Source organism: Epinephelus fuscoguttatus, linkage group LG4 (genome assembly GCF_011397635.1).
Source record: "Epinephelus fuscoguttatus linkage group LG4, E.fuscoguttatus.final_Chr_v1".
In the NCBI taxonomy this organism is placed as follows: domain Eukaryota; kingdom Metazoa; phylum Chordata; class Actinopteri; order Perciformes; family Serranidae; genus Epinephelus; species Epinephelus fuscoguttatus.
In genome coordinates, this window is record NC_064755.1 from 34,479,984 (window position 1) to 34,503,485 (window position 23,502).

A 23,502-nucleotide genomic window follows, 5' to 3' on the forward strand; every position below is an offset into this window, starting at 1 on the left:
ATTTAATTTCACTTCTCTCTAATTATTCATAGGAGAGGAATTTTTCGACCAAAAAATACATGTGGAAATATGATTAATTGGATTATAAATGCAGGAAGCAATGGCCGTGGAACAAGGGCCCACTTTGAAAAATGTCCCCGTCCATAAATCCTGACAGCTGGCCTGGAGAGGCCCATTTACGTTTCGGCTGAGCTCATGGGAGACATTTCAAGTGGTTGCAATCTGCGACCTCGTGCTCAGTGTCACTAAATCAGACACACCAGCCCTTTAATACGTCAAAAAAGATCTTTTGATTTTGTATTAATAATCAGAATCAATGTATCTAAGTAACTGGTAATATATAATGTCATACTGTCAAAATATAAAACTGCATTAAATGGAAACACTCAAGTACAAGTACCTCAAATACATACTTAAGTATAGTCCTTGATAAATACACTCATTTACTTTCCACTAGTGGTCATGGAAGCCAAAGCTTGTTTCTTATTCCTGCAAAGCTGCCTTCTTTCAGTGGAAATAGTGTTTTTAGTCAAGTATGATAAAAATATATCTAGGCAAACAGTGCCCCTAGTGGTCACAAGAAGAATTACCGTAAAGTATGTGTATGACTGTAAATATGCTGTAGAGTGATTTATTGCATATAGTTTCTAACACTCACATTTTCTGCCTAAACAGATCAAACCTGTGTGAATGTGAGAAACATTTTCAGTAATACGTAAAGCCAAACATTCATGGTGACAGTGACACCCAGGTGTAATGAAATTCACTCAGCAGTTTAACAAAAATTGAAACCTTTATTTCAGATTTCATTTTCTTTTTTACAAAAAAAGAAAAGAGGGAAAAAAAAAAAAAAAAGGACAACGAACAGTTAAGTGCACCTTGGAATGCTCGTTGGTAAATGGACCCAGAGTGTCATCATGATTGCTCTTCTGGTGCTTTAAGACGGCAGCCACAGATACCAAATGACCCCAAAGCCCCTTCCTCAGGACCACGGGGCTGTTAGTGATAAAAACAAGGTGGCCTGCACGATTTCTCCTCCCACCCCCACCCAACACCCCTCACAGTCCTGTTCCTCCTGGGCTCCCCCAGCAGCACCGCTCTACTCCTTGGCCACCGCGAATGGCTTCTCCACTTCGATTTTGCCACAATCGTAAATAATGACGTCTTTAAGTGGCTTATCGCGAGCGTCTGTCTTTGTGCCTTCGATCTTCTTCACCACGTCCTGGAGGGGGGAAGAAAAATAAGACTTTAGCACCCTCAAAATGTAATTCGAAAAGTTGTGAGTTATAAACAAAACAGCTTTATCCAACATCAGAAACTAGTCTTGTCTATACTTAAAATATTTTCACTGCTTCAACTTACTGTCAGGGATTTCTAACAGGAAAATTAAGCGGTTATATCGCTCTCTTCAATGCCAGACTCCATAGAGGAAAACAGTGATTCAACATCAGTGAACACAAGAGCTGCTGGTCTACTGCTGCCTCGATCAGTTAGTTAGTTAGTTTGTGTTCTTGTGTGACTTTGGCGTTTACAAGGGTTAGCATGGATTCACCAAAGTCACACAATAACACTAACTAACTGATCGAGGCAGCAGTAGACCAGCTGCTCCTGTGTTCACTGATGTTGAATCACTGTTTTTGTCAATGGAGTCTGGCAGTTTTTACAAGAGCATAGATGGTGAACTGAAGCTGTTCATGGCTTCCCTGTTGGAGCAGACTGTCTGATGGGAAGTAAAAGCAGTAAAAAATACTTTCAATACAGCAAACCCTTTAACTGATACTTATTTTTCTAGGTGGCTAAAATGTGTTTTGTTGCTGACCCCGCCACAGCAGTAAATTGTTCAGCTTCCATGTCTGACTCCTGCCTGCTCCTGCTAGTTAATGATATTCTCACGATACATTATTGCGATTTTTAATGTTACGATATGCTGAATGCAGAAACAAAACCTCAAGTAATGAAATGCTTATGACTGAGTCTTTTTGTACAATCTGTTGTTACTGATGGCAGACTGAAGATGCATTTTAGAAAAGTGGCGAGGAAGCAAGATGTTTATTAAAGACGCTTTCACATTATAGTTAAATTTATTTGGTCTGGACCAAGGAGGAAAACTGATTCATCATTGCATTTTTTAGTTCTGGTCCGGTTCCTGATCACACTGACTTTTTACAAACGATCCAAGAGGCGTAAACATGGTTGTTATACAGGCTGACGGGTAACTCGTTGACCAGACAGTTTTGGTGACCGTCATCCTGCATCAGATTCTGGTGACTGACAGAAGTTTATGCAGCACTTCAATACTTCTTTCTTTAAGATTTTTTTGGCTTTTTGCCCTAAATGACAGGAAAGTTCAAGGTGTGAAAGTGGGAGAGAGAATAGACGACATGCAGCAAAGAGCCACAAGCTGGAATTGCACCTGTGGCCACTGCGGCGAGGACACTGCCTTTGTACATGGGGCGCCTGCTCGACCCACTGACCTGCTGAGCACCCCAGCACTTTAATACTTCCCATCTGTTTATCTATGTTCTTTTGTGTCACAAAGAGTTCAAAGAAATAAGTGATTATAAAACGTTTTTCTGGGTGGAAAATCCCTGTGTCACGCACATAAAACTAGAAAAGCACTCGGAGAGCGCAGACCTCCGCCAAGCAGCTCGGATTTCCCGCCATTTTATTATTTTACCCACTACGCTTCAACTGATCACCATCAAAATTTTATCATCTGTTCCTTGTCCCATTATCAACCTTTCCTTAAAATTTCATCAAAATCTGTTCAGGGCTTTTTGAGTTATTTTGCAGACAAACAAACAGACAAACGCCGGCAAAAACATAACCTCCTTGGCGGAGGTCATAAGCCCAGCAGAAACGGTCAGAGGTCAGACCACCATGTTTAGCCATATATATTTAACTGTTACAGTCACAGCTGAAAATGACAACGGAAAAAAAACCAAGTTTGCTGATTTCACAGATCTCTGCAATTCAAATGAATTGCCAGTTGTCTACCTGGAAGTGATTGTTGTTGATAGTATGACATCACAGCGATGTGGTCATGGTAGTGATGCATGATATTGGATTTAATGCCAATATGTAAGAACGCATTTGACCTAAACCCAAACAGACTCGAGTTTGTTTTGACTGAACCAAACAAGTTAGATATGAAAGCACACTGAATCTCTCTGTTCTGCTTTAAGAAATTACGTTACTGCATCTTCCTTTGTTTGTTGTCTGTCCATGATGTGCCCGAGGAGGGCGCAGAAGGCAACTAGTGTCTATTTTGGTCTGGAATTCAGCCCGCTATTCTCAGCATTCCAACAGATACTGCAGGTACATCTCAAACTAAACATAACAGATCAGTGTTTGGATAACAGGCGATAACACACTTAAGATTTGGATGTTCAGTCGCCCACATGCAGCTGTGAATAAGACGTTGACCTGACACTCACAAGTCCCTCCAGAACTTTTCCAAAGACGACGTGTCGGCCGTCCAGCCACGGCGTCTGAACAGTGGTGATGAAGAACTGTGAGCCGTTGGTGTCTTTGCCAGCGTTAGCCATGCTGAGCCAGCCAGGGCCGTAGTGCTTCAGCTTGAAGTTCTCATCGGGGAAACGATCTCCGTAGATACTCTTGCCTTCATTTCAAAGAAAATATATTTGTATTGTTTTACTCCATGCAAGACAATCAGTTGTTTTGAATCATGTCATTTCCACAAACACTTTCTCCCTACAGTGACCTTTGCATCTGATCTCTGCCGAATGTTTATCTTCCCTTTATCTGATGACATTGTCTTGTTCATGAATAGTGAACAACTGTGTGAGTCATTCCTAAAGGACAGCTGCCAAATGTCAGTGTGCTCAACCAGTGTTGACACAAGTTTTAAGAAAACTTTGGGTGATCATTAAATACATCCCTGTCCTTATGCCATGTTTTTTTACAGCATAGAATAAATCTTTAATTCATTAAAGCATGAACACATTCAGGAGATTGTGGCAAATCTCTTACCCAAATTATATAGAAACGAGAAAAAAGTGAGCACTGAAAATTCTCATTTTCTCAACAGTTGCAGAGTCTTTTTGTAAAACCCAGAAGAGCCCAAGAGTGAACCAACCCTGAACATCATTAAATGTTCAGGACAGCACTGATGCAGAAGGCCATGAGCCTGAGTTTGTTCTTGCAGAGACAGATCTGAGTCCTGATATAAATGCCATTCTGCAGGTGTCGGCGGCCATCTTACCTCCAGTCCCGTCCCCCTTGGTGAAGTCTCCACCCTGGATCATGAAGTCACTGATGACTCTGTGGAATTTGCTGCCCTTGTAACCAAATCCTTTCTGCATTATAAGAGAAACAAAACAACATAAATAAAAATATCTGACAGATCAGCTGCTGGTATTTGACATTTTAGACAGATAAGAAACAGATGACAAACAAGTCTTATTTAAAGGGGACCTATTGTGCTTTTCAGTATTTTGTTTCTTATGTATAGCGTTACAAAGTTGAATGTTCATATTAAACGCGAATGACTTCATATTTCCCACCGTTCTAAACACACCATTTCCAGTTGTTTTTTCTACTCAGGCTACGGTATGACGTCAAAGTGTCCCAGATTTCTTTCTAAGGTCATCTGCTCCAGGCATGCTACTGCACATGTTAACATTACGTAGCCTATGCTGCTACATGAATCTTTATGCTAATGTCACAGAATCATGCCGTCTTGTTTGCAGATGTTGTTAGTTTCTCCCTGATTTTGGGTCATATTCCTGCTAGATCATGTCCGGTTGTGTTTAGAAGGTTTTACTAGTGATCTTTCACAGTATAAAGTGCTGCTACCCTCCGTTACAGCCATTCCCTGGCTGCAAGTACACTGCTAACACACATGTAGCTACATGCTATTGTAAGGGAAACATGTAGCCTTGGGGGGTTGTTCCCAGCCACGGTTTGGAGCCGGTAAGCTGTCACTGAGGGAGGTAACAATAAGTATTTACTTGAAAATGAGAATAATAGGTCCTCTTTAAAGTGTGTCTCCAGCACATGGCCGTTTGTGCTTTGGGAAAGTCCACAAAGATGTTGAAGATAAAAGTACACAATGCAAACTGGGGCTGGCAGGACATCAGACTTTCACTACATGATTATTATGGCCAAAAGAGTTCACAATAATGATATTATTATTTGCAGTATATATAGAAAATCTGAACAAAAATAATAACAGTAATAATCAGTCAAAATCATCTTTAACTTTGTTTACTGTGTGGGTTTGTTGTGTGCAATTGTTGGCAAATTAATGAGACTTAAATAAGAGTGTAGGGGGTGGAGAGAGAGTCTGTTTACATAACTGTACAAGAGTGTACAGAAAGAGCAATTACACTTAATGGATAGTGAAATGGCAACCAGATGGCGTTGGGGGAGGGAGAGAGAGAAAAAAGAACAAAAACAAAACAGAAGAGGTGCTGGATTATTGACACGATATTATCCTATGTGTTATTAACATGATATTTCATTTTTAAATATCACATCAATACTGGTATATCGAACCTGATACATTTCCTGTGCACTTACAACTGTGTTAAAACAGAGGAATGAGTCAGCAACCACAATCCTCCCCCTTTGATCTGCAGTCAGTCATGAAACCGGTGTTTTTTTAGGTGAAAGAAATCACTGTAGACTGTTGCATTTTCGGTACTCAATATAGACTGTGTCATTCTCACCTCTCCTGTCGCCAAGGCGACAAAGTTGTCGACTGTTTTGGGAACAGTTTTCCCAAACACTCCAATGACAATTCTTCCAACTTCTTCATCTCCAATTTTCATGTCAAAGAACACCTGAAACAGAAGTAAAAGGTATTAAGTTATTGTGCGCTTGAATATCTGCCATGATGAGGCAAAACCTTCATTCTACTGATATAGGTTTACAGCATTTTCTGGTTTTAAGGTACACTGTGAGATAAAAGTTGACAGTCATCATACTGTTTACATTTGTTTATATATGATATTAAAAAAAAAATGCAACTGGACGTTGACGCTCTCTCTCCCTTTGATGCAAGTTATTTTCTTAGGGGAGACTTTGTACACATTCTTCCATTGACAAAATGGTTAAAAGTTACAATTATAATAAAAAAATGGTTCAACCAACAATAACCTTTCAATTTTCACTTCTTTAATAATAATAATAATAATAATAATAATTCTAATAAATATTGTCTGAGACTGTTATCATACCGTGAAAATCTCATACCGTTGCAACCCTGTACTGATATCTTAAGAATGGATGGGTTGGGTTGACATAATAATACAGGCACTGGAGCTTTCAATGGGTTACATCATACAGTAAATCATTTCCAGTGTTTCACGTATTACTTATATCATAGTGCTAATGTAAAGGTTAGAAACACCACACCATCTAATTCATCGACTGCTGTGATCAAGCCAGTCTTTGTTAGGCAGTTTGCCTGCAGGCTGTCTTGATACCAGCCATAAATATTTAAGAGATATAAATTCTTTGATTGAAGTTTCTCCAGGTTATTATGTCACATGAGAGCTATGAAATTCTATTCTGTGTGTTCTTATTTTCTCTTCAGGGCACGTTTCCAAATATGCAATTACAGGCACAAAGCTAAACATATATTAAAGTTGCAGAATGGGTTTTCCTTCAGTCTACACAACACTTTCTCCCACATGACTCCGTAAGTCACTGATTTAAGTACAAAAAAATTATTTTGTGGTGCAAAACGGTTTTTAATAGAGATGCATTTACAGAGAGATATTTAATTTGGGCGTGTCAGCCTTTCTCAACCAGATCTGTTTGCAGGTGATGAAGATTTTCGCATTTGAAACTACTGGACCTTTGGGTCAGTTACTGACTATTTCACAGCTTCCTAATGACTGTAGACGTGGACAAACCTGCTGCACCCAGACACAACAAGGCCAGACACAACATTTGACTGAGCCTTACTGAGCTGCAGCACAGTGTTAGCTACAGAGGAAATAATCAATAGTTTAAACCTGAAGTGATAACTGGAGCTAAAATTGGTGTAGGGGAATTAATAATGGGTAAATTTGGAAATACTAACAGTTAAAAGGCCGAAGCTACGTTAGCTAGCTGCTCTCAGATTAGCTAGGAGCAGAAGCATGCCCGTTACATTCAGCTTCTGCTAACACGGGTACGTGCACCACTTATGATACGATAGTAAATGCCCTCAGTTACTGAACTAACGTTAGACATAATACCGCACATTAGCCATCTGTTAGCTTAACAAGCTTAACAAGCTAGCAAACGATCCCGACCGTTAGCTAAACGATGAACCGTTAGAGGCTAACTTGCGTGTGACGTGGCTTAGCGGTCTGTAGCTAACGGTTAGCATTTACCGGCTAGCAGAGAGAGGCAGCTTTGATTTTCTACAGTATCCATCAGCAGAGGAAGCTAGCTCCAGAGCTAACACAGCGCCTACCTTCGCGGTTACTTTGGGGCCTTTCTTCTTCTCGTCAGCAGAGGAGCCATTAGGGAAAGCGAGAAAAATCAACGATCCCACAATGACCGTCACGGCTACGAGGAACTTCATCCTTCTCTCGCAGAGTCTAACCATCAACAAGAAGAAACGGAGCAGCCCGAAGACGGCCTGGAAGTCTTGCTAGCTTTATATGAGCCGGGGGGGAAGGAGTGTGGTATCCGGGGTGGAGACTGCCGCGGCGGCCGCTCCAGGCTGCTGCTGCCTCCACGACTGCAGGGGCCGGGCCGTGCGCACAGCGCGCAGACGCACGGCACTCTGATTGGTTTACGTACAGGAGTGTTAGCCAATCAGGTGAGGCCGCGTTACACCAGCTCAGTGTGAGATCCAGTGATTCTCAGGCTCATCAGACAGACTATGGTCTCAGCAAGGTTTCTTTTCTTGCTTAATTTAAAAATACAGCATGCATATGCATATTTAACTACATACATATGATGACACTGATAATCTTTTTAAAAAGCTGAGGCTGAAGTTAGGGTTTTATTTCAGAAACAAGGCCTATTTCTCCTTTGAGGCTGGGAAAAGACTGGTTGCTGCTACGTTTTTACTGATTCTGGATGATGGTAATCTGTTGTACATGAATGCATCTGCACATTGCACATGTTAGATGCTGCATATCACAGTGCACTGTGATTTGTTGCAAACTGTAAAGCCCTCACTCCTCACTGTATCCTTTATTCCAGAGCCATCTGGTTTGCCATCTTTGACCTTTCGCAGGCTCAGTCACTGGTATTTGTCCATTTATAAAGCCATACTGGGTAAACAGAGGTTTGACTGTAGCTACAGTCTGACATCTCAAGACTTAGTTTTCTTGTCTGTTCCTAGTGCCCGGCCAGAGACATAAAGCTTTTATGGGCTCTGCTCCTCTCACCTGGAATAAACTTCAAAAAGATTTGAAACTACATGGATCGGTCTCACTTGTCTGAATTTAAAGTTCTTACAAGTACAAGGATGAATGAGTCAGTTGGGTCTTGTCATTGTGCGCAGGTGTTCTAATATTTCTACATGTTACTGTGCATCTTTTATGTTTTTTTTATAGTGTGGTTGTTTGGCTGTAACTTTTTTGGATGCTGCTGTCTTGGCCAGGTCTCCCTTGTAAAAGACATCATTGATCTCAATGGGACTTACCTGGTTAAATATGGGTTAAACTTACAAAAAAAAGAAAGAAAATAAATATATCATTGAAAAATGATCAATTCAGCGATACAAGTCAAACAGCAAAATCACACATAAAAGAGAACATAGTAGTAGAAAAAAATACATACAATAAACAGCACAAGGAAGATGAAAAACTAGATATAATACACCTTATTTGTTTTATTAGATATAAATTCAACAGTTATTTGAGAGGTCATAATAGCTGTCTTACTCATTGCTAGCTTTATGGTCTGGCCCCATCCTGTATCGCCGACCTCCTAACCCCCTACTCTACCCCCAGTTCTCTCACGTCAGCTGACCTGGGGCTCCTGTCTGTCCCACGCTCCAGACTTAATCTTTGCTATGTCTGCCCCCAGACTGTGGAACAGCCTCCCCCTCCCAATCAGATCTGCCCCAGGGTCAAATTCTACTTTTATTCATCAGCGTTTGTGTCTCCCTGATGTGGTTTTCCCTGAATTATACATTTGAGTTGAGCTGAGTTAGAGTCAGAGATATTGCAGTTCAACTAGGGATGGAAATATAGACAGCGCAGGTGGTACAGTTGTGGTTGGTTTTACAAAAAGAACATGTTGGAGAAATATCCTCTTTAAATTGATGTAATAATACATTGCAGGGTTAGTATCCATGTAAAACCTTCAAGTGAACTTCTTTTATTTTATTTGTAATGAGGAATTTAACAGAGTCTGACCAAACTTTGTCTGCCAAGATTTCCAGAATATTTAGTTGCCATAAAAGAGTTTATTTTGAAAAGTAACTTTACTCTTTGGGTTTGGTAAAATAAACAGTGTATTCTCGTGTGTTTCTACAATGTTACCCTCAACATATTTTATTGAAACAATATTAAAATATTTGCCTAATATAGTCTGGACCCAGGCAACTAAAATATATATCAGAGATACTCTTTTAAATGCTTGTTGGATGTGAATGTGATTTGGAACAGGATGGGAAATCTGCTTACACTGTATAAATACTGAGACTGACAGCTCAAAATATCAAAGGCAGTTTAGGCAGGAGATGATGTCAAGCTCAGCTCACATCCCAGCTACATCAGCTGATCTCAAACAGTCCAATCAACTGATAGAGCAGCTGAAAGATCACATTATTCCCTTCTATGTAACCAAGTGGTGAATCTCATTCAGGGCGCCCTATTTAAACTGCTCTGGCCTGCCTACTGTTGCTGCTTCCTCTGCAAGCTGCTTTGCAACCCGCCTCCACCACAGCTCCTCCTTTTCATGTTGTGTCTGACTTATCAATGTCATTTCTGTTTGTCATTGATGCTGCTCTCCCTGCCTTAGGCTTTCCATTTAGGCGCGTGGAAGGGCAGGAAGGTGTGCTCTCTCTGCTTTCTGCATAGGCCTAGGAAAAGCAGAGGTCCCAGAACAGAGCCATACCACCAAATATAACACTGCAAATGGAAATAAAGTTTTCTTTGACTAGTGTTCCTGACTGAACTGGTGTTTTGACATAGTTTTACTGTTGTTTAACACAGCCTTCCTTTTACCTCAGTTCATAAAGAATGATTGTGTTTCTAGATTCTCTGTTCATCATAAAAGGCATGCAAGTAAAACAAAGTTTTCTTCACGAATTCAACGTAACACACGGTGAGTAACTGATATACAAATGGTCATGTGGGTGAACTATTCTCTTAAATTTATTCAACATTCGACATGTAGATTCCTCTATCCAATTCCGACATACTATTTTAAGTAAGGTAGCAACTAGCGGTTATTATTACCAGATAATCTACTGACTATTTTTCATAATTCTTTGGTCAAAAGAAATAAATCTCCAGAACATAGTTAAATATATACCTATTAGTATAAGTATAGTACCCATTAGCACAGGAGGACATCTTGAAATGTCGTGTTTGACCAATAGTCACTTCGCAATAACACAACAACAGAAACAATTAGTTTAAGACACTGAAACCATCAAATATCTGACAGACAATTTTAAAAATCATTGCTGATAAATGTAAGTCGATCAATAACTGACTATTCAACTGATAATTTCAGGACAAATTTTAAGTTCTTCCAACACTGACAAATATCCACAATAACCTGCTGCACCACAATAAAGCCAAGTGCTACTCTCTGTACATATTTTAATGACAAACTACAAGTAAATGAAACTTGTCGACAGTTACAGGTGTTAAAAACATGAGACACAAACAGTCAAGTGAGAAAAGATGGATAGATTGTACTTGCTAAAAATAAAGGGGGGGTTCGGAGTGAAGGTTACATTCACCTCTGCAGGCGCGCCCGCCACTTCGTACTAGTGCAAAGAATTAATTCTGCTAAACAAAACGCCATACATCTTGTTGTTGTATGTTTGCATTAAGACTCCATTATTGCATGCCTTCAGTGGCCATGTGAGGTATAATAAATTGTTCTGACAGTCACGTACTAAATGTCTAACATGATGCAGGTGTTCCCAAGTAAACTCAGAAGGAAACAATAAACAACCTATGAAAAAGAATGATGTATCTATATGCTAGCTTTCCTGGCAGTACGTTACACTGAACAGCTTTTAAAATACTTCAGCCAATCATTTTGCACAGTCACATTTTATAAGTGAGGGAAGCAAAAACAAATATGGAGGCAAATAAGAGGCATAAATATTTAAATTTTAAGGACAACTAAAACATCATTTTGAATTTTGAACACCACTAAATTCGTAGCATTGAAAGACTTTATCCTGAAAACCATGTGCTTGAATTTATTTGCTCTGAATTAAATTATGAAATTTCTTGATTTGCAATTTCACCTTGAATTTAAATATATATTTAGTGTTCACAAATTCAGATCCACAATCTCATGTTTCAAAACTTCAAAACTGGACTTACTCAAGTCCGATAGTTCTCAATGGTAGCCATTTTTGGGTTTCAGTTTTCAAGCTGCTTTCTTGGATCACATGACCGACAGATCGTGCTCTCATTGACCAGAAGTCAGTTTGACTGCATTCAGGCTCGATTGCCTCTCCTGTGTGGGGGAGCTGTGAAGGTGGAGATGCTGCTATCTAAAGTTTTTCAACTCAAATTTTTGGATCTGAATCGAATTTGAGTGTCATGAACATATTTCTTTTTTTTATTCTGAAACTTGAATTTTTTTAACCAAATATATTCAAGATTCCCACACATTTTCATGGGCAAAATTTAAAAACTTTACCATGACTTTCCAGGAACCCATAATGTAAATGTCAACCCACTTGTGTTTTTTGAAACTTATCATTTTAAACTTATCAAGAAGACCACTTTTCCTGTCTGACTTGTATTTACTTTTGTATTCACAGTCTTTGTAGTTTTGTATTGTATTGCAAAATTTTTTTTAAAGAGTAAACATATTTCACTCGGGCACCCCATGTAGAAAAGCTTTGTCCTTGCCCCAGCAGCCGCGGGTTTGATTCCAACCTACAGCCCTTTGCTGCATGTCGTACCACTCTCTTTCCCCTTTCAATTTCAGCTAGGAGAAAATGAAGAAACGTACATAATAGGGAAACAAAACGTTGTCACACAGATGTGTATTAGAGCGACATTACGTCAACGGCTATGGAAAATAAATTTGCTGTTATGTTACATTAGTGGAAGGTTATCCATTGAGGATTACTGTAATAATTTTATTAACACAGACAACAAAATTCCCTGACTTTTCCAAAACTTTCAACGATTTTGACTAATTTCATGATGTTTCCAGGCCTGAAAAACATGGTTGTGAAATTACATGAGTTTTCCATGACCGTGGGAACCCTTTATATGAACATTTACAACATTGTATTCAAATTCAGCTTTTGAAATTGCAAAAAAATTCATATTTTAATTCTTTTTTTTTTTCCCCCGTACACCCTGGACTGGCCACTGGACTATTACAGAGCTGACACACTCACATTCACACCTACGGACAATTTAGAGTCACTAATTAACCTGCATGTCTTTGGACTGTGGGAGGAAGCTGGAGTACCTGGAGAAAACCCACACTGACACAGGGAGAACATGCAAACTTGCCCCTTTACTTTTCAAAGTAACGTATTTCAATGCTGTGGGTTCAGTGGTGTTTAAATTTCAATATTAAGTATTTATTGTCTGTTAATGTTCAGATATTTCTGTCTCTTATTTGCCTCCATAAACAAAACAATAAACAAACAAACAAGTACAGTAACCCTGATAACATCTGGCCTACACCTGATTTTGAAATTTAATTTTACCTTAAATTTTATCACCAACACAACCTTTATGTTAATTAGCTGACACCTAATTGTAAACTGAGCGCTACTGCATAAAGAAGGATCCCCTTCAAAACCAGGTGGTAGAATTTCATTATTTCATCAAAAAATTATTTAATTTATTAACAGCAATTAAAATAATCCTATAGTTACTGTTGTTTTTACTATGCAGACTTCATAAACATCTTTATAGTGGGAGTGTTTAGGCCAAAAACTGAGAGAACACAGACTTAGTCACACTGTCTAGTATTTTTACCCTCATGGGACAAGTAACAAAAAGTCAAGTATATCTAGTTAACAGTTATCACACGTTCAGAGGTCAGACACCCATGGGAGAATGAGGTTTCAAGTGATCTAGTGACTATTTGACATGAATGCACCAAAAGTTGAAGAAACACAGAACATCGAGAATACCACTTAGATTCTACAATATAGTAAGACGCTCGTCAGTTTCCAGTTGAACATAACTGTATATATGTGTGTGTGTATATGTTTATCTCAGGAGGGTAACTGATGTGATGCTTAAATTTGTCTGGCTCTAACATGTGAATATAATATATCCTAAACTCTGGTATGTTCTCAAGGCACGGCATACTTAAGATATGCAGGTCAAAGTAAATTAGGTGAGCCAACATAACTCTTTGGAGTTTTTGAAGATGGCTTTGAGCCGCGGCCGGTGCATAGAGTCAGGCCACCTTACAGCTCCGTCAGATCCGCTTCTGTAAAGTTCTGCTGGAGGATTCGAGGAGGGAGGACAGAGGAGATCGGAGCAGGCTGGAAGAGTCATCAGGCAGGATTTATAACTAATGCCATCCATCACATTCTTAAACTCAGCAGAGCTTCGGGAAGGAAGACACAGAACCTGGATCAGGACATAGAGGTCTGAACAAGTTCAGGAACATGACTCCGACCCAACAACCACGGCTGTGGATGAAGCTTCACCGAGTCTTCTCAGCATTTCCCATCCGAGTGTCAGATTGAAGCAAACCTCAGAAGGGCTGCTGGGTCTTTAACTCTGAGTACATTAGCCCCTCTGCTGAGATGGCGTCCCCGAGCCCTACTGTCCGTAACGGCTGTTTGCAGACCAGCACGGCTGTCATGTGGAAGGTGATGTTTCCTCTGTGCCACACGGTGACAGGCTCTGTCGGGTTCAGGGACAGCTTCTCTCGCGGCTCAGTGTGTGAGCTGTAAAACTCCAGCGGGGCTTTGAGCTGCACTTTGCTAACGTCAACCGCCTGGAGCCCGCAGGCCTGACTGCTGGCAACTCGCGCCCCCGCCATCACTGCTGCCGCCTGGTTCCCCCAGTATCCATCCACCGTGACCAGGATGTGGTAGGCAAGTGTGTGGAAGTGGATGCGAGTCAGATCCGATTCGGACAATGGCTCGCTGCGGCCGTGCTGCTCCAGGATCCAGAAGAGGATGTCGCTGACTTGACCCACGTCTGGAATGCCTTTCCAGGAATCCATGTCTGCGTGAGGCCCCTCGCCGGCCTGAGAGAGGAAGAGCAGCTCCTGCTCGTTGAGCCCGATAGAGCTCACAATGGGCATAACCTGCTAACGGGAAACAGAGAGAAAAAACTTTAATTAATTAATTACAGACGTCTTGAGGGATTTGTGGATTTTGAGCACATTCATCTTTTCTCTGTGAAGGAAGGTGACTTTATGGAATACGCTCTGAGACATCACACATGTACCTCCTGCATGATGCTGTTCATGTAGTCTTTGTCCGTCATGCTCGCCAGCTCCAGGTGGATGGGAATATCTTTACGGATTTCAGATATGGCTAACACTGCCTGTGAAGAAGCAGGTACAAGATGTTAGATGAGCTTCAACAAATATATAATATGTGTCACTGCCATGTGACCTCACATATTCCTTTATCCTGCCAATATACTGTGAATAATAATAATAATGATGATACATATTTAGTTAGTATTGACTAACATGACGTCTGTATTAGCTTTACACCATGAATCTTGCATGTCATGCAACATTATATTGGGCATAATGTTAGAAATCAAGTAGTCCAAAGTTTTCTTTTAATTGTTCTATCTTAAGGAATCAGCTAAAAACAAGGGGAGAGATAATTTTAATTTAATTATTTTTAACTATATTTTTTCAATAATGCTCACTACTATCATAAGAAATATCGACAACCATTTAGGTCAATATTTTTTTAAATAAATAAATACATAACTATATGATCATGCCCATGAAATAAATAAATAAATTTATAAATATAGCTATGAAATAAATAAATAAAAAATATAAATAAATGTAAATATATATGAGCCAATGGTTATTAAAAAGAAATAAATACATTTGTAACTTAAAAAGGATGTTTTTAAAAGACTAATCAGGAGGCAATAAATATATAAACACATTTAAATATAAATATATACATTTTAAGTAAAATAAATATATATTTATTTTTTAAAATATTGTTTATTTAAGTACATGAAGTCATTTATATATTTATACTTACATTTATTTACGTAACGATATTCTTGATGATATGACAAATCAGTAAAAAAAAAGTATTTAAAAACAAAAACAGAATTGCGACAAAATAAGTGAAAGAGTTTTTTTACATATCGATTTTAAAAGTTAGTCTTCAAATATTCAGTGAAAACTAAACAAAAAATATATCAAAATATCACAAGTATCACAATATAAATTTTTCATGATATTAAAAATTATACCGGCATTATCATGAACCAGATGATACGGCACACTCCTAATATTTATCACTCCATTTATTTGTGTAAGGATATATTTCATAGCCATATTTATTGATTTATGTATTTATTTATTTATTTATTTATTTATTTATTTAATATTGATTTAAATGGCATTCTGTATAGAGACAGGGAATCAGTCACCTTTACTTTTCACTGTTTTCCCACACATTAATAGACTTCAGTTAAAGCAGACTATGTTTTCTTTGATAAACTGATCAGGGTTAATACATTGTGACTGAAGGGCAAACAGAAATTACACATTAAGGATGTATAACTTGCAGTAAATGGGCCAAAATTTGCAAATGGATGGTGAAACTGTGAAGACCAGCTTTGAGCCACTGACCTCTTTGAGTCGCTCCTCCCACAGCTCTCTGCCCTGACCCTCCATCATGTGGAGCCCCGACAGGACGACCAGGTCGGGCTCAAACTCGTCCAGACTCGCCACGAATGTCTCCAGTGAGCTCATCTCCCCGTTGGACACGTCGTGGGAGAAGATGAAACGGTTGGCTTGAGGTGCCTGAGATGATCCCCACTGCTCACCTGGAGGACAAATAACAACTGTTGTATTAAAACACCTAAACAGTCTGGACAGATCCCGTAGAAGCTGAGAGTTGTTCTTCTCTTTACCTGCTTTATACTCCAGGATGAGGTGATATTCATCCGTCTCCTGCAGAGACTCTGGGGGAACGACTATCTGCTCGTCCAGCATCTCGTGGAGTTTAGGACCAACTGGCCCGCATAATAAAACCTGCAGCATTAAAAATATTAACAGTCATTTGAAGGCCATGGATTCTGTGTGTCCATAAGGCTCCCAAAACACATTTTCATGGTATAAAAACCGATCCTCTTAAAGTGTGTAAATGTAAAACATATGTTTTCTCGTGTTTGTTACTTCTTCTATTGACTTCTGCAAATGTAAAGTTCCCAGCTTGAATCTTCTGTTTATTTAAGAGCTCATTAAATTTGGGGTTTTTTGAGTTTACAACAGAAACATGGTGCCGTACCATCAGATCAGGGTAGGTGGCGAGCCTCTGACCAATAAGAGCAGCGTTCCCTCCCACGTACAGCTGGAAGAAGACAAAAGCAAAGTTTAACTAGAAGGAAGATCACTTAAAAACATGACTTCATATAACAACATGATGTCATCCTGTAGAGTCCGGTAAGTAAGGTAGCCTTGCCTTCGCACCGGGGTACTCTGCTGCGGCACGTGCGATCCTCTGAAAGGCCTCGCTGTCGCTGAAGAAGCGCTCAGCAGCTGCTCCACGCTCCATGTAATGGATGAAGGCCTCCTTCAAGTCCTCTTTAGAGTGCAACACTTCATGATCCAGGCCGGAGCCAGGATCCACAGCCAGAGCCTGCAGCAGGCCCACTCCTGAGACCACCACATCCACACAGGCATTCACCCTGAACAACAGAGGACAGAAACACAGAGTACAGATTATTTGATCGTTAGTAACTGAACTATCATCTGGCTTTAACTTCAAGTGATCCTGGGGATATATGGCTACAGTTTTTAAAGGTCTGCTGCTGATCAGACCAAACTGCAGAAACTGGGGCAGCTGTTAAAGGCCCAGAGTAAAGCTGGTCTGGTGTCAACATGTCAGTATGTGTGTCAGAGGTTTCTGTGCAGATACAGACAAACTCTTTAAAAAGATAAAACAGTCCGTTTGTCTTAAAGACACAGCGAAAAGTAAAATCACCCTCTTTTCTCTTTCTGCGAAATTTAAACACATTTCTGATCAACTCATCTTTGAGTGCGTATTCATCTAATTAAATGTGATTTGGGGCAACAAGCAAACCATTAAATAAACCATGCTTGACCGTTCTAACAGCTGGCAAAGCAATCCAAACAGGGTCAGACAAGAGCATGATGAGGTGGAGTATTTTATTAATTTCTCCCTCATCCTCCACAGCTCAGTATCGCTCTGCGTTCACTGAGCCGTACTCACTCTTGAGCAATCAAATCAGTTTCCAGTTTCACTTGGAAATATTTTACATTAGCTCCTTTTACACTGCCTGCTCAAGGCGGGAATATCACGCCGTTACGCCGCCTCGCTGTGCTGTATATAAGGTACTATAGCAGAATGGGGGTGTTGGGCGTGGTTTAATCTGCAATGGGAGGTCATAACAGTGCAGAAAAGGTGTCTGTATAAACAGAACAGTCTGTGGAATGGGATCATCGGAGGCCTGAGTGTGACATTTTGATGACGTGTTATGTGTGCGACACACAGGTGATTTAAAAAGCAGCTGCTGGCAATTAGCGGCTAACTCAAAGACGAGGAATAGCGGCCATAAATGTCCACAAACTGGGGAAAGAATGAGGTCTGGGAGCTCCGGGATTTATAGCTGTGCGACACACCCTACTCCGTAGCCTATGAACGTCGGTATAAATCCTGCTTCAGGAGTTCTGTATCGCCGTGACGTGTAGTTACATTTCTGTGGAAGTGCATGTCAGGCTATGGCGTAGGTTAAGGCGTAGGCTCTGCTTCGACAGCTGCCATATAACAGGGACAGTGAGTGATTGTTATTGACATGTTAATGCAATCGATACTGATTTAAAAGCGCTGCTGACAGTCTATTTCCCTGTTTTTTTGTGTCTAAGTAACCAATGGAGACAACTACTTTTGCAGTAAGTCTAGTAACTAAGGGAGACAGCTGCAGCTGCCAAACACGCTGTGATGTAACCCTCATGGGCAACTGTGCATCGTCAGTTTTTACCCATTAAAAGTTCATCCCGGTACTTCTTTCTCCAGCTCTCACTAATATTCCCACCGTTGTTTTTCCTACAAGTCACATCCTGCGACACTGTGACCACCCCTCCTGTGTCTCTACTCTTCCTGGCCTGCTTGTGCCATCTCCTCCCCTTGCAGGTAGTGGTGGGCTGGCAGTGCACATCGTTAGGAAGCTGGCTCACCTGGGCTGATGAGCATGCAAGCCGTCAAAGCTGGGTTGTTCAGTCTGTCTCCTTCTCTTGCAGCTTCCCCAGCTCCCACATGGTTCTTTTGTTTGACTGATTTGTCTTTTCTTTCAGTATGCAACGTCTCCACACACCATTTTCCACACTTGCTGGCACACAGACGCACCACTGATGTTACTAATTGTTCGTATCATTTCATTTTTGAACTCCGTCCTTTTGTGTATTCCCCCTCCCACAGTTGCCTGTAGGGATTACACTGCAGCCTGTGTTGCCTCTGCAGCTCTCCCTCAGTTCTGGACCAAATTCAAAAACATTTGTCTCCATTAGTCAGTCAGGTTGAAAAATACCAAAGTTTCCCTTTGTCTGCCATTTTACTGTGACTTTAAAAATAACCTGCTTCACTTCTTTCTTTGGTAGAAAAAAAAATCTGTCCATCCCTCTAGTGGGCAGTCCCTCAGCCCCAGCCAATCATCACCCTCCACCTCTATCCTGTGTGCTGGCTCCTCCACAGCAGCCTAAAGGCTACAGGCTACCTATAGAGAGTAATTTAATTCATTGGGCACCACCTTCTTGGACCAAGCTATCTGAGCTGGCACTGACTCTTGACTACACATTCCTTCACACTCACAGCTCTGACTACAGCCTCTCAACATGCCACAGTGTACAGAAGATCAAGTAGATCAGCTTCAAGCGACAGAGCAGACACGCATCTCTCATCACGCATCTAACTCACCCTACTGCCACTTTGCTCCACTGTCGAGTCGGCAGAATGATCAGAGTCTCCCAGGCGGCGGAGATCACCTGCTCCAGGCTGTTGTGGCTGTTTTGAGATGATGTCTGAAAGTTTGGCAGGCTGATGTACTGCAGGATCTGCTCTGGCAGGACTGGGCCGCCATGGTAGAAATAGCCAACAGCTAACGCCAGCAGGGCCGCCGCTGAAGCCTTCCTCCACATGATGCTCCCACTCACTCCTGCAACAAAGGAAATCAGTCACTCCTCCGTCTCATATCAACCATTAGCATTCAAAATGATCGACTGAGGTATAGTTGTTACTGGTGGTGGCATTTAAGAGCTGCACAGTGATGATCAGTGTTTGGAGACATAAACAACCATGACAAAAACCTTAACAACAACAAAACCTTCAGCTAATTTTATCAGTCTTTACCTAAACCTTGCTTGGAATAATTAACTTAAACAACAAAAATTTGTAGAAAAATAACGTGATAACATATCGTACGACTAGACTGACAATTAATGAATAATACTGAATTACAGGGGTTTTAATTAGAGCTAAAATTATATCAATTTATTGATTAGTTGATTCAAAGACAATCAATCAGCAGTTATAACTGATTAAGTATTACAAATTTCAAACATTTGATGGTTCCAGCCTCTCAAATTTGCTGCTTTTCTTGGTCCGACATCATAGTAAACTGAACATTAACTAGCAGTTATTTTTTTAAAAAGGCGTTTGAATGCCACTTGGCGCTCTCCACCCACCCAAACAGCTGGATAACGCACCATACCGCACCATAAAAACTGCTCAGGAATGGCTTGAGGAATGTGACAAAGAGCTAATGTGACGACCTGGCCCTTAAATTCCCCTGATCTCAATCTGATTGAGTATCTGTGGGATGTGCCGACACCCCAGAGTTACCCCAGAAACACGGCGGGACCTCCTTGGAACCAATTTGTCTCTGACGTATTGAGACAAGGACACAGGACCTCTGGAGGGTGTCCTATGGTGGCTGGGAGCAGGGTATTGGTGACAGATCCTCTGAGTCCTGACGGTTGTGAGGCGGGGCACTGGCATGTGTACCACAGATCCTCCAATGTATTCAGATCTGGGGAATTTGGGGGCCAAGTCGGTGCCTTGAGCTCTTTGTCACGTTCCTCAGGCCATTCCTGAGCAGTTTCTCCTGGGTGGCATGGTGCATTGTCCTGCTGGGGAGCCAAGGTCAGTGAGGAGTGTCGTTGCTACTGGGTTGTGCTTGGTCTGCAAAGGTAATTGGGTAGGTGGAGCACATCAAGTGGCATCCACAGGGTTTCCCAGAACATTGAATATTAGCCGATCGGTGTATATAAAGCACCGATGACCAACATTAGAATAAAAATGAAAAAACGTCTGTATACAAGTCAAGTGTTCTGTAAGTTGTAAACTACATAAATAGTGCAAGGAAATAAAACAAGTTATGGGGAGTTTAAAAGTAATTATTATTAAGTATTTTTTAAAGATTATTTTCACTGGCTTTTTTGCCTTTAATGGTTGGACATGTACTCTAACCACTAAGTCTCCGACGCCCCTAAAAGTAATTTTTTATGACCTTTCAAATGAATACAGTACTGAAAAAATGCAGACATTGTTTTAATTATTTATAGGCTGTTTAAATATTATTATTATTGTTATTATTATTATTATTTAGGCACAAAGAATGGAGGCAGGAAGTACCATCAATTTATAAAAAAGTTAAAACTTGATGTGTTAACACTACAGTGCTTCCTCTTTACACTTTATAGAGTTATACAAAGTATCACATCTGGTGTCTGTACCATCACAGCGCTGCAGCATTTTCATAAACAGACCTGTTGCCTGCACCCAGGCGCCCTCGGTAGACTGTAGAATAGCAACGCACACTTGATTCACCTCACACACTGACAAGCACACATAAAACTACACTCACCTCAAACAAATAACCAGCCCTGTCTCGCACATGCAGTGCAACGTTTTACAGCACAGGTGCTACGGCAATATATATACACACCATAGTATTGCGATATTTTGCTCTGCAATATTATATCGATAAATGGATGCTAAGTATTGATATTTTCATTTCATGAATTACTAACATTACAAATACAAATAAAACTTTTGGTAGCCTACTAGAATAATGAAATTAGTTGCTTCATTCAGTCCATTAGATACAAAAAATGACAGAAGTGAGATGAACCAACTGAAAACTTTTTAAATAAAACAGATGCTGGCAAAGTTTCCCTTCGAGGACATAATTTGCAGTTATCACAATACTCATCATATTGCAACACATTTATATTCGCCATAATGTTGTAACTTTTCCTTTATTTTTAACTTTTTCCTATGTTGTAACTTAAGTATCGTGAGTATGCCAAACGTTTAACTTGTATTTGTAATATTATTTATATATTTAATAAAACGATACTTGATGTCTGTGTATCGGTACAATACTGCCAAGCAAAATATCATGATACTATGCTGTATCTGTGTCCCCCCCAACCCCTAATATATGCGCGAATATATATATTCAAACCCTGGGGTGGGGGGCCCTTCTGTCCACAGTTTGCATGTCCTCCCCATGTCAGCGTGGGTTTTCTCTGGGTACTCCAGCTTCCTCCCACAGTCCAAAGACATGCAGGTTAATTGGTGACTCTAAATTGTCCACAGGTGTGAATGGTTGTCTGTCTCTATGTGTCAGCCCTGTGATAGTCTGCTGATCTGTCCAGGGTGTACCCCGCTTCTTAAGGGAAAAAGAGGCATATATATATTTATACCCGTTTATTTCCCCACATGCTTGTGTGTGCATACAATAGTCCTGTCTGTTCCCTACCTTTGTTTGTTCAGCTCTGTTGTCCTTCCTCCTGGCTGTAATGTCTGTCTCTGTGCAGGTACAGTGAGAGCAAAGCAAAGAAATCAAATACCTCAAATGTACAGCCATGCAGTATTTATACTCAATTGCACCTTAATTCACCTGCAGATAATCTCATTAAGTTGACTTCAACTCAGTGGGTGAGCTCCACATTTACACTTAGCTGACAGTTGGTGTTCATGTTCCCTGACACCACTCAGGAGGACTGAGACAACCATGATAACCCCCTGAGAAGCTCTGCCCTTTAGGCTGGGGCTGAGTAATGTACTTTATGGTACAGGATACACGGGTTAAGTTACTGCTAACGTGTATACACACACACACACACACACACACACACACACACAGGCACAGTTTGTTAGCTAAATGCTAGCACCAGCACACAGGGTGTATCCTTGGCTTCAGTTAAACAAAGCTAATCTGACAGTAACAATTAGCTTGTAGCTCGGCTTAGCAGGAAATCTAATTTAAATCCGAGCCGGGAGAGTTTTCCTCCTGAACACACCTCAGCTTCATTACAGCTTCTTAAAAACCCCAAGTAGCTTCATTAGCGGCACGTACCGACAAATATATGCAGGCTTCAAGTTGAGTCGGTCAGAGAGAGGATCCTGTTTCCTGGTTCTTCACATGAACAGCATTTATTAGAGGAAGAGGTGAGTGGAGAAGTCCGTCGGTTCAAGTCATTGAAGGAGGAATGATTGGGAGAGACGGCAGCGGCTCCAAACCGCCAGCACACAGCAGCGGCTTCCGTCTGCCGCTCTGCGCATGCGCCACTCCAGGGTACATTCATGGTACAGAGTGTGAGGAACAGAGCTGGGAGAGAAACATTGTGTTCAGGGCCTGCAGGAAAATACAAATCTGCACAGGAACTCTTCACAGGATAACTGGGTAAAATGACTCAGCTACTGCACTCAAGCACAAATTCCAGGTACTTTTACTTTACTTGAATCTTTATATAATAATAAATAATAATACATTTTATTTGTCATGCAGTTTTACGCTTCTAGGGCACGAGTCTGCAAATTTATAAACAAAAGAGCCACTTTTGGCAAAAAAAAAAAATAGAATTTAAAAATCTCACTGGAGCTGCAAAACATATTTGAGCCTTAAAATGTAGGTAACACAGCCTATTAAGTCTTGAATAGCCCAGAAACTGATTTTAAATGGATTTTTTTAACAGATTTCACCCTGCAATTGATTTTAAATGCTCAGAAAATTAAGATTATGGTCTTCTCTTTTAGCATCTTCACGTCTGACGGTAAATCCATTGACACAGTGCCCTCATGCAAGTACTTGGGTATATGGATAGGTGACAAGCTTTCATTTAATGTACATGTTGCAACTCTAGTTAGGAAGTTTA

General features: G+C 40.5%; 2 protein-coding genes across 5 annotated transcripts; both read right to left on the reverse strand.

The window, feature by feature from the left end:
- Nucleotides 1–774: 774 nt before the first annotated feature.
- ppib (peptidylprolyl isomerase B (cyclophilin B)) lies at nt 775–7,676 on the reverse strand. The gene is made up of 5 exons (XM_049573365.1): nt 7,433–7,676; nt 5,694–5,807; nt 4,226–4,319; nt 3,438–3,622; nt 775–1,222 (listed from the first exon to the last, which is right to left on the reverse strand). Exons 1-5 carry the CDS (start codon nt 7,565–7,567, stop codon nt 1,100–1,102), a joined length of 651 nt encoding a protein of 216 aa, XP_049429322.1. The 5' UTR covers nt 7,568–7,676; the 3' UTR covers nt 775–1,099.
- A 1,341-nt stretch (nt 7,677–9,017) lies between these two features.
- Nucleotides 9,018–22,888, reverse strand: adpgk (ADP-dependent glucokinase). Of its 4 annotated transcripts, none has more exons than XM_049573369.1 (9): nt 22,704–22,888; nt 22,104–22,153; nt 19,256–19,493; nt 16,784–17,009; nt 16,610–16,672; nt 16,233–16,353; nt 15,949–16,145; nt 14,559–14,657; nt 9,019–14,415 (listed from the first exon to the last, which is right to left on the reverse strand). In XM_049573369.1, the coding sequence occupies exons 3-9, from the start codon at nt 19,474–19,476 to the stop codon at nt 13,855–13,857; spliced, it is 1,488 nt and encodes a 495-aa protein (XP_049429326.1). In that variant the 5' UTR covers nt 19,477–19,493; nt 22,104–22,153; nt 22,704–22,888; the 3' UTR covers nt 9,019–13,854. The 4 variants fall into 4 exon arrangements, with proteins under 4 accessions (XP_049429327.1, XP_049429326.1, XP_049429323.1 ...); XM_049573366.1 differs by having other exon boundaries at nt 9,019–14,418; XM_049573368.1 differs by lacking the exon at nt 22,104–22,153 and having other exon boundaries at nt 9,019–14,418.
- Nucleotides 22,889–23,502: the final 614 nt, after the last annotated feature.

Bases quoted from the DNA above. Each gene is read 5' to 3' on its own strand.
- adpgk (XM_049573368.1), bottom strand. From the start codon at position 19,476: ATGTGGAGGAAGGCTTCAGCGGCGGCCCTGCTGGCGTTAGCTGTTGGC. The intron at 16,146-16,232 runs GTAAAGAGAAGA...TTTGTCCTCCAG, and splicing joins CATCCTGGAGTATAAAGCAG to GTGAGCAGTGGGGATCATCT. The intron at 14,419-14,558 runs GTACATGTGTGA...GTTTCCCGTTAG, and splicing joins TGAACAGCATCATGCAGGAG to CAGGTTATGCCCATTGTGAG.
- ppib (XM_049573365.1), bottom strand. From the start codon at position 7,567: ATGGTTAGACTCTGCGAGAGAAGGATGAAGTTCCTCGTAGCCGTGACG. The intron at 3,623-4,225 runs GTAAGATGGCCG...TTTGAAATGAAG, and splicing joins CAAGGGGGACGGGACTGGAG to GCAAGAGTATCTACGGAGAT. The intron at 1,223-3,437 runs GTGAGTGTCAGG...TCCCCCCTCCAG, and splicing joins GAAAAGTTCTGGAGGGACTT to GACGTGGTGAAGAAGATCGA.